Source organism: Camelus bactrianus, chromosome X, assembly GCF_048773025.1.
Source record: "Camelus bactrianus isolate YW-2024 breed Bactrian camel chromosome X, ASM4877302v1, whole genome shotgun sequence".
Lineage (NCBI taxonomy): Eukaryota > Metazoa > Chordata > Mammalia > Artiodactyla > Camelidae > Camelus > Camelus bactrianus.
The window spans coordinates 104,103,281-104,114,421 of NC_133575.1; the positions used below are offsets into that span (position 1 = coordinate 104,103,281).

Consider the following 11,141-nt stretch of genomic DNA (forward strand, 5'->3'; position numbering starts at 1 on the left):
AATTATACCCTTTAAATATGCTCCATATATTGTATGTCAAATATACTTCAATAAAAGGTATCTAAAAAATAAAATGAACAGTGACTCTTATCTCATGCCACATGCACACACACACATTTTTTTTTTGGCCTGAGCAGGCAAATTCTCTCCTGTGCCCTGACAATTCCAGCAGGTCCACCCTCCTACTCTCTTGACAGTCTTTTGCACTGTGAGCCAGAAGTGCTCAGTCACAACTCTGGCTGGGCAGAGGAAAATCAAAAATTACTTTGAAATGGGTAACAGATCAAAATGCAAAACCAAAATTATAAAATCTCTGAAATAAAGCTTAGGAGGTCTTGGCAACTTTGTGACAGGCATTTCTTTGTGACATTTCTTACACAGGATCAAAAACCATGAACAATAAAGAAAACATTGATAAATTAAACTTCATCAAAGTTTAAAAATTCTGATCTCTGAAATACTTTGTGAAAATTAAAAGGCAAGCCTCAGACTGGGAGAGAATACTTGTAAAACATATATCCCCAAATATGAAAAGGAATATATCTATCTATCTATCTATCTGTCTATCTGAATCAGTGCACTGTACACCAGAAATTAACACAACATTGTAAATCGACTATACTTCAAAAATATATATATCCACAAAAGGCTTGGTATCTAAAATATATAAAGATCTCTTACAACTCAATAATAAATAATAACTTAATCTTTTAAAGGGAGTGAAAGAGTTGAGTGGACACTCTACATGAAAATCTGAACAAAATGGATAGATTGTGTCAATATCCTGATTTTCATATTGTATAGTACTGCAGTTTTGAAAGATGCTACCACTGTGGAAAATTGGGTAAAATGTACATGGGATCACTCTGTATTTTGTCTTGCAACTGTATGTAAATCTACAATTATCTCAAAATAAAAGTTTAATTAAAACTCAATTGCAGTTCTATATACTAATAAGGAACATCTGGAAACCAAAATTAAACACACAGTACCACTTACAGCCACTCCAAAGGAAATGAAATAGATGTAACTCTAACAAAATATGTACAAGGTTGCTGAGTAAGTACAAGGAGGTAGCCCAAAGGAGTTCTTTTGTGGTGATGCAATATGTTGTATCTTGATTTTAGTGGTGGTTACATGAATCCTGACATGAGATAAAATTGCTAGAGCTGTACATGTGCACACACACAAATTAATGCAGGTTAGAAAAATGGTGACAGCTGAATTGCGCCTATAGTCTAGTTAAGAGAAATATACCAATGTCAATTTCCTGGTTTTGATATACTGCATCTATAGAAATTGTCTCCATTGCAGAGGCTGGGTGAAAGGCTTAAGGTATTTTTTGTGCTATTTTTGCAACTTCCCGTGAGTCTATAATTATTTCAAAATGGTAAAAATAAATGAGATGAAGCCAAGGAGAGATTTCAGAAATGATTGGAGGGAACAGTAAATGAATGAGGCTGGATCCAGTCTGGAACAAAGGGTTTATATGTAGCTTAGGTCTATATTTCTGTGGCCTCTTCTTTTTCAAATAATTTTTTCATTGTGTTGAACAAATAATACTAAAGATATACATATGGATATACATACATATACACAGAGAATAAAAAGTATATCTACCTTCCTACTGCCTTAACCAGAGGTAAATAATGTTCAGTAGTTCGATATATATGTGCCATGGAGTTTTTTATGCATTCATATCCATGTGTAGTTATATCGTTGATAAAATCATGATGAACACAATAATCTAGTGTCTCCGAAACTCACTTTTCTTCTGAACCCACTTGTTTTCTGAACTCACTTCCTGCAGACAGCTTTCAAACAGTCATGATGAGGTGGGAAGCCCCATAAAAAAGACCGGCAGGACCCCCAGACAGGGCCACTACTATCCTGCCAGCACCATTAGGTTCCCTGACCCAGCGGCTCTATCTCACTCTTTGCCTTTAAAACAGCTTACTTCTAGGCTTACCGCTAAAATTCTATTGGTTCCCTGATCTAACTCCTCATTGGTCCATTTGTAGTACTTCATTTGCATGAAGCTCACTCCTGATTGGTTACTTCTCTCACTCCTGATTGGTCCTTTTCCCTCACTCCTGATTGGTTATTTCTCTCACTCCTGATTGGTCCATTTCTACAAAGCTTGTTCCTAATCAGTCAGCCTTTGTTATACCTTATTTGCATATGATGTTGCAAAGTGTAAACTGGCAGCCTAGAAAAGCCTGTGTAAACCTACAGATGGGGTCCAGAGCTTGGAGTGTTAACTCCTCTGGGCCCAGTAGCGTAATAAACCTGAGTTCTCCAACTCTCCGAGTGCGGGGATCCAGGTTGCTGTCAAAACTGAGCTGTAACACATTTTTCTGCAACAATGACCATAATGAAGCATGTGCATTTCAATAGTCTTGAAAACATGATGGGATTTGGGTTGGGTTGGGTTTAGAGAAAGATTAGATGAAACCACGAAAGGGCTTTTAAGCCCAAAAGCAAGAAAAAGACCATCAATGAGGGCAAATGAATACCTGAGAGGAACTTGCAGTATCTACGGCAAACATAGACTAAGAGGAGTGCTTAGAAATCACTGTGGGGTGAAAAGTAAACACAGTGGGGCAACAGAGGAATTCACGAATAAAGAAATACACATGGCCAGCAAAAATACCAGAAAGGAAAAAAATGAGCTTGTGGGTTTCATCAGACTCCATAGTGCAGAGTTATCAGAGAAATTCAAATTACAGGTACAATTGTTGACTCTCCCGGTTTTCTGTGGAGACGGTGGGCGAAGGGACAGAGCATTCTGAGTGGGCCTTCGGTACAGAGGCCAAATAGCGGTCCAGAGCCTCCGGGCCTCCACGCCCCTGCTCTAGGGCATTCTGCAAGAGGATCCCTCACCTCCTTCCAGTGCGCTGTGGCCCTCTTGCTCTCTTCTAGGGAGTGCGGGAGAAGGTGGGTCCTGCGAGCGGGTTGGGTCCAATGGATGGAGCTGGCCCAGTGGCAGCAGCTCGGAGGCACTCGGAAAGGGGGCGTGGCCAGGCTAGGGGCGGGGTTACGCTGGTGGCTGCTGCTCTGGGAGCGGGAGAGGGGGCGGAGCTCTCAGCCACGGAGGAGAGACCGAGGGCGGGGTGGGCGGCTCGAGGCCTCGCATCCACCTAACCGGCCCCTTGCGCTGCGGTCGGCCGGCGGGGCTTGCGCGGGTCCGGGCCCATGGCGGCGTCGGCGGCCCTGTCTGCGGCTGCAGCGGCGGCGGCCCTGTCCGGGCTGGCGGTGCGGCTGTCGCGCTCAGCTGCAGCCCGCGGCTCGTACGGCGCCTTCTGCAAGGGGCTCACGCGCACGCTGCTCACCTTCTTCGACTTGGCCTGGCGGCTGCGCATGAACTTCCCCTACTTCTACGTCGTGGCCTCCGTGATGCTCAACGTCCGCCTGCAGGTGCGGATCGAGTGAGCACCCGCGGCCACCTCCAGGCCGCGACGACAGGGTTGCAGGCATGAAGAACGGCGGGGCCCGGGGCCGGCGGGACGCGGCCGGGAAGGAGGAGGAGCGGCCGGGGCCCCAGAGCCCAAGATCTCCGCGGAGGACAGGGCCACTGAGCACTCGAGCCCCCGAGCCCCGGCTCCGGTCACCCACGTCGCGGCCGGTGACAGACTGCACAGAAACTGGCAAGAACGGGACCGTTTCGTCGAGCTCCAGAAAATTATTTGATTGCAGCCGACCTGTTGCCTCACCTTGGCCGAAGGCGGGGAGCAGAAGGAAGAAATTCTGCTGCAGGAACGTGAATGACTGGCCCTGACCGAAAAGGTAGGAGGCCAAAGGTTGGACTTGCAGGCTGGAGGGAGGTGGTTGCCATGACATCTAGACGTCCAGGCCCCTTGGTGGTTTGGGGGAGATGTGGAAGGGACCTGAGGAAGCCAACCCAGAAAGCTTCCAAGCCGAGAGCTGGAGAGGCAGAGCAGCTGCAGGTCTCTGGACTCACTTGTCCGGTTTCCAAGATGGGGTGAGGGGCGGTGGCCTCCGCATCTCGGAGGGTCAGCAGTTCACCTGCGGAGGCCCTGGCGTCCCCACCTGCCCATGGCCCCAGTGGTGTCACTTGAACACTAGGTCCGGGGAAGGCCCTAGAGTAGAAAAGATGCTGCCACCCTTCCCCTCCACCCCTGGGAGGCAGCCTGGAAGGATGGTTGTGTTCTGGGCCAAACCCCAGGTCTGTCTCCTCAGCCCTTCTCAAAACCGCCTCCTGCTGGGTCTCTGCTTCTGCTGTTCCTGTTGCTCCCCTCCCCGCTCTCCGAGGGCTTCCTCCAAAGCTCTGCATCTAGGGACAAGGAAGAGTGGGAAAGACACGCTCCTCCCTGTTCCTCCCACCGTCTTCCTCTTCTGCCATCTCAGCCACGCTCCCTCCAGCTCCTGCCGGTGCCCTCCGGGTGCCACAGAAGCGGTCCTCCAGCCCTGACAGCCTCCAGCAGCTCCCTTGTCCCAAGGATCTGGGAAAATGGGGATCTCCCTGAGTGGAGGGCAGCTCTCAGTCTGCGGAGGGAGAGCAGGTGGAGAAGGGGCTTGCAGAGGAGGTGACGCTTGGAGAGACAGGGACCTCTTTGGGTGAGGAGGCAACTCTCAAATCCCCATCTCTTTCTTTCAGGAACTGGTGTTTGTAGGAGGTGACCCACCCCTTCTCTGGTCTTGTCAAGAGAGTCAGATCCCTGCCCTGGGCACCCCTGGTCCTAGAGCTGCCTGGGTAGCAGCCTAGAGAAGGGACTGACCCAGGAGAAGAGGAAAGGCCTTCCAGGCAGAGACCCCGAGTGGGGTGGCCCAGTGGTCCAGTCCTGGCATGGGGAAGGAAGGAGGGACTTAGTGACACACACTCTGGGCAGCTCTGTTCTCCCCACGTACTGACTGGGGAAGCTGGGCTCTGGGAGGGAAGAGCTCTGCCCTTGTGACACATGAAAGAAGTGGGGGAGCTGCATCTGCCTCTAGGCCTGCACCCCCCCACACACACCAGTCTTCTGGAAGTGGGGTGGGGGAGGGGAGCAAGGATCCCAGGGGACCCAGAGAGAGCGGGGCCCACAGAAGAGAATGTGGCGAACTAGCTTTCATTAGGGTGTACGGGAGGCCACCGGGAAGGCCAGGGGACAGTCTGAGCTGAGGTGGGCATGGGAGAGATGAGTCCCAGGACCCCTTCGGGTGCTGGGGTCCTCGCCCACAGAGCCTGGCCTCCCCACCACACCCCACCCCAAGCTTGACCAAGGGCTCCTCAGTGAGGAGGGGCACAGGCCTCTCAGTTTGGGTGGTGGGGTGGGGAGGGAGGGGCTGTTGGGTGGCTCCTGGGATCATGGTGTCACCAGGAGAGGAAGGGTAACCTGGGTGGGATGGGCTGAGACCCAAGCGTGACCCCATCTTTCTATCCCCAGGGCAGCCCCCATGCTGAGGATCACACAAGAGAGTCTCCTCTGGATGGGCTTGGATTGGTCGTGGCTGCGCGACTGACTGCGGACTAGGAGCAGGGCAGAGGGGAGCCAGGAGAGACGCTCACTCGTGCCTACCCAGTCCCACAACTGCTCTGGCAACTGCTTGCTCCTGGTCCACGTACCTAGTGTTCCTGGGACTGAGAATCACGGCAGCCTGGTGGGCCCTGGGGACAGAGTGGCCGATCCTCCCACCATCTGCCCTCCTCAGCTGCCCAGCTGGAGCACAGGTCCTGGGTGAAGATCTCTGCCTGCCCCTCCCTGGGGCCTGAGGCTGGTTGGAGACCACCACGTGCCCCCTGCGGATTCCACAGATGGGTCCTGATGGCTTCCTTCCTTGTGCCAAGTGGCCTGGGAGCCCCTGGTCCTGGTGTCCCCTCCTCCACCCCAACCCTGTCCCCCCAGGACCACTTCTGGGAGCTCACTAGCCAGCTGACTCCATCCATGGATCTCCACGGACAGCCTCTGAGAGACTGACATGGGGCTACGTGGGAGGAGAGGGGCAGGGGATGAGAAACCTTGGGAATGATACACAGATGTGCCCCTTTTAAGCCCAGGTCTCACCCTCTGGGAGACTCGATCCCCAGCTCCAGCCTCTTCCTGGGCCAGCCAGGCAGGGAGGAGGAGGCTGAGAATGGCATGAGAAAGGCTTTTCACTGACCGTGTGTGAGAGAGTGGGTGTGAGTGTGAGTGTGCCCGCGCACCCACTAGTGGCTGGGCATTGCTGCGGGAATGGAGCCATTGAGCAGGGTGAGCTGCGCTGAGTGCCCTGTCCTCCCTGCGGAGCTGCCTGGGGCCCAGGAGGCCACTTCTCAACAGAGAGAAAGCATGCTGGAGCCTCAGGGGCCCCTGGCCTCGGAGCCCCCACCCCTGCAGAGCGGCTGCACCCCGTGGGAGGGGCAGGGGAGGTCCGCGGGGGCCCTGGCTGGGGCTGTCTGGGCTCCAAGGGACTGTCCCAGGAAGGTGAGAGTTCCTGTCCCTGCTTTGCTTACCGTTTGGCCTTGAGTCATTAGCTGCTTCTGCTTTCCCGCCTCTTCCTTGTGCCCCCACTGGGCCCTTGCTGCTTGATGGGCCCTCCATGCACTTTATTTATTTGTAGTCTGTTTTTCAGGCAGTGAAGCTTCTACAAAATCAGAGACACCGACTTGAATAAGATGACTTTCACTTTTCTGTGATTAACTGGGCACCGGTCAGCACAGTCAGGGCAGAGAAATGTTCTTGTTTCAGGTGTTGTCAAATCTTGTTGTCTGTCTAAGTTAAGAAAAGAGTCCTTTGAGTTCAATACAATAAAATAAACACTGGAGGCCTCCTGTTTCCAGTTTGGCGCAGCCTTGGAGGAGAGAGGGGCCAGTGGGGAGAGCGGCCCACCCTGGTGGCCAGGAGCTGGGGGAGGGGAGCACCCTGAGGGCTGTGAGAGGGGACTGGGGCCTGGTCAGAGGAGGCTCTGAGACTGGGCTTGACCTGGACCTCTGCCCCCATCAGGAGAAGTCGGCAGCACAGGCCTGGCCCAAGAGGTGGCAGGTTGTCCCAGTTTGTTCCAGTCACAGCTTTTATTTGAATCACCTAACACCTAAGTCTTTCCTTCATTTTAGAGCCTGGTGTTAGAGAGCGCTTAATTCAATTGAACCCCGAGGTGGGCTGGGGGAGGTGACGTGGAATGGACTGTCTGCAGATCATTTTGTGTCACCCAGAAGCCTGTCTGCAGGAGCAGGTGACAAGGTCCCCATCCCTCCCTGCCAACCGGGTGGTGCTGAGTTTTGGAGATGAGCCTTCCCTTCCCTGACCTTAGGCCCAGGCTATCCAGTCAGATGCCGGGCCAGGGCTCCGAGAGGGTGCAGGGGGGAGCTGGGCCGGCACGCGAATGCAGCCCCCGCAGCAGAAGGATGGCGGGGAGGACACAGAGGAGGCATCCTGAGGACACGGGGTATGGTGTCACCCTGGGGTACAGCCTAGGGTAAAGGGCCCTGGGGCACTCCTTACCTGTCACCAAGAGCTCCCCAGGGGTCAAAACACGTTGACAAGAGGGCCTCTTCCACATCTGCCACCACAGGAAGGAGGGGTGGACCCCAGTCCCAGCCAGTGCCCTGAGTTCCCACCTCCATTGTCCAGATGGTTCTGTACAGTCCCTGCTGGTCCCATACACACTTCAGAGACCAGTAGCCTGGAACAAGCAGATGGGAAAGGATGAAACAGCGCCCAAGGGTGAGAGACTGATGAGAGAGGACCCCGTCCTCACTAGGGAGGAAGGCAGGCTGGCTCATCACGCTCTGGTCCAGAACAGCGCCTGGGAGACCAAAGACCTGCGCCCTGAGCCCAGCTCCTCCGCTGTCCATGGTGGGGCCCCAGGCCAGCCACGGGCACTGGTGTGTTCTCGGAAAGGAGCCTTCAGGGTGGTGTGGGCCTTAAGTGATGATGTTTATTCCACACGTGTCTCAGGTCGCAGCTGGAGCAGCCCTGTCACCATGAGGAAAGAAAACCACGTGAAGGGAAGTGACAGGTGATGAAGCCTTAGGAGCTGTGGCACCTGCTGGGTGCTTTGCTTCCCTAACTTCATAATCCCCACCTACGGCCACCTGTTGGAGGAGGTCACCGAGAGGATGTCACCACAGGCTGTCCCGCGAGCTGGCCCCGGGAAGTCAGAGGGTCCTCACCCTCTCCTGTTCTTGGGATACACGGTCCACCCACTGTTCCCACAGCTGGAGCTGTTTCAAAGACGCAGCCTTGAGAGAATGAGAGAGGATCTGGCCTGAATATGTGACTGAATCCCGGGAAGGTCTCTGTGCAGACTTTTGAGACTCTGGCAGGTGGGTGAGGAGATCTACTTGTCTCGTGCGCCCAAGACAAGCCTTGTCTGTAAGTTCCCTGCTTATTAACCTGGTCCGCCTCCCAGTCTGGAGTTGTCTCCCCTTGCCCTCCGTGTAAGGGCCAGTTTGCAAACTAACACTACCATTATCCCCATTTTTCGGAGACACTGAGGCTTGGAGCCCAGTGTGAACTAGAACCCCCAGCAGAAGCTCTTTTCCTGAGGCCCCTGTGCCCCCTGCCACGCGGGGAATGGGGCTGGAGGGGTGATGGAAGGGCGGAGGCTGAAGATGACCCTGGGCTTTCTGAGCAGGGGCCAGGGACAGGTAGGAACCCGAGGGCTTGGAGGCAGAGCTGGGGGCCCTCAACGTGGTGGCCCCACCCATCACCTCCCACCGCTGCAGGCTGACTGCGCTCCAGGCAGCGGAGTCCTGGCGGGGAGGGCGGAAGAGCGGCCGGGAGGGCGGTTCCAGGAGCGCTGGGGCCAATAGCGTCAGAGCCCGAGAAACAGAAGCCGCGATGAGCCCCGCCCACCCACCCCAAGGGGCACCGCTGAGCTTGGGTGAGCTTTCACTTTTGTGTGTCTTTTATATGTGGGAAAAGAGGAGCAGATGACTTTTTTCACTCTCTGGCCTGAATTCTTCCTGCTTAGCTTACTGTGTGGTTAAGTCAGTTTCTGCTTCCAAAGCCGCACGGTATCGCTCTTAGGAAGGTTTCATCATGTACTTCGCAGTGTCTTTTGGTTGTTTTCCTTTGTTGTTGTTTCTTCAAGGGGTGAGTTTTGGTCTGTTGTTGGGTTCTGTTTGCTTTTGTTGCCTTAATTTGTTTGTTTGTTTTTATCAAAGATGCGGGACCGATGTCATTATGGATAAACGCTGTGGTGCAGTCACGATCGGTTTCTTACCCTGTACTCCTGCAGGTGGACCCAAGTGTGTGCAGGCCTTAGGGGTCTGACACCCTCCAGAACGCTGGTGCCAAATCCTCTACTCACTCCACTCAAGGATGAGAGTGTTTTCAGAAAAGGGTGTCAACTTTGGGTCACAACACATGTTTTAAAATTTGTTCCTGCTTTTCGTTGCCTCAGGGTGGGTGCATGTCTCTCCCCTCAAGATTAGTATAATCTTTCATTTAAACCAACATCTCCCTAAAACCCTTCCTTCCCCGTCATCCCCAGTTCACGGCTAGAGGTAAATCCAGTCTCCAGGTGTCCTGGGGAAAGACAGGCCTGGCTCCTTTTCTTTTGCTGCTCCCCTTTACCAGAGTGAATCTCATGACAGGTTTTAAATCTCTCAGTTGGATAAGCCAAATAGTTTATTTTGATATTTTATTTTGCATGCACGTCAAGATTAAAATGTTCCATGTGTCCATTGGCTATTTGTACTTCTCTTTTCAACTGCAGGGGATAATTTTATATTGAGGTATAATTAACATATAAATTGTATACGTTTAAGGTGTACATATCTTGGTTTTATATATTTATGTATTGCACTTTGATTACCACCGTAGTGTTAGCTAACACCTCTGTCATATTGCATAATTATCATTTCCTTTTTGTGGTGAGAACAATTAAGATCTAGTCTCATAGCAGCTTGGAAGTTTATAATGCAGTATTGTTGATTATCATCACTGTGCTCTGCATTACGCCTCTCCGGAACTTATTCGTCTACCGGTTGCCAGTTGATATCCTTCAATAACCTCTCCCCAGTTCCTCCACCTCCCAGCCCCTGCTAACTGTCATTCTACTGTCTGTTTTTATGAGTTTGGCTTTTTTAGGTTCCACATTATGTGTGATCACACTGTATTTGCCTTTCTCTGTTTTTCTTATCTCACTTAGCGTAACACCCTCAAGGTCCATCCATGTTGTCACAAGTGGAAGGGTTTCCTTCTCTTTCATGGCTGAATAATATTCCTCTGTGTGTGTCTGTGTGCATGTGCACGTGCGTGTGTGTGTCTTTGTCCATTCATCCAGTGATGGGTACCAGTGGTATAAGGTTGCTTCCATGTCTTGGCTCTTGTGAATAATGCTGCAATAAACATGGGAGTGCAGATATCTTTTCGATATCCTGATTTCATTTCATTTCATTTAAATATACACTCAGTTGTGGGATTGCTGGATTGTACGGTGGTTCTACTTTTAGAATCTAGACCCAGGGGCATGGGAGTCCTCCCAGTGCTGAGGCCAGCCTGTCTGTGGCCTGGGGTGAAGTCAGTGCTCACTCCCCACTCCCCACCACGGGCACAGACTAGTACTCAGCACACGATAGAATGAATGCAGTCAGAGCAAGGATGCCATTCTCCTGAGCAAACCTCAGTTTAGGGGATTCCCACCAACAAGATGACGCCTTCTCAGTGTCCCCTGAGTCATCCACTCAGTGCCAGACTCTGGAGCAGGCTTTCAGGATACAAAGGTGGGCAAGTTAAACGTGGCCCGTGCCCTCCTACTGGGGACAGATATAGGATTCATTCACTTGGCTTCAAATACATGCAGGTTTGTGAAACAAAATCAGATTCACCCTCAAATTAGGGCAGGAAATATGGAAATATGGAAAGGAATCTGGTGCCTCCACTGCTATGAAAATTCTCTGCTACCACTTTCCCCACTTGGGACAAATGGAGAGGTTGGGTCTTGGGTGAGTGCAGGCCCCACTCTCAGTGACTCGGGGACCTCCCCCCATGCATACAAGATGTTGCTGCCTCTGCTGCCCAGAGCAGGGGTGGGGGAGTGCCCCTGGGGAGGGTCCTGTGTGGTGGACAAGGCGACCAAGAAGGTACCTGGAGGGAGCTCTGGTTGCCTGAGATACTTCCCCCTCCGTGGGGTTCACCTTCCTCCTGAAGACGGCCACCGCCCTGGTCAGAGGCCTGAGGGTGGTCACCACAGCCTGGGCACCTGCTGCTCAT

The 11,141-nt window shown here is 52.4% G+C and overlaps 1 protein-coding gene across 1 annotated transcript; it reads left to right on the forward strand.

The window, feature by feature from the left end:
• Window positions 1–3,093: 3,093 nt before the first annotated feature.
• Window positions 3,094–10,296, forward strand: LOC123615351 (small integral membrane protein 10-like protein 2A). Its single transcript, XM_074359230.1, has 5 exons — window positions 3,094–3,786; window positions 5,388–7,775; window positions 7,878–8,245; window positions 8,648–8,805; window positions 9,089–10,296. Exon 1 carries the CDS (start codon window positions 3,196–3,198, stop codon window positions 3,430–3,432), a length of 237 nt encoding a protein of 78 aa, XP_074215331.1. The 5' UTR covers window positions 3,094–3,195; the 3' UTR covers window positions 3,433–3,786; window positions 5,388–7,775; window positions 7,878–8,245; window positions 8,648–8,805; window positions 9,089–10,296.
• Window positions 10,297–11,141: the final 845 nt, after the last annotated feature.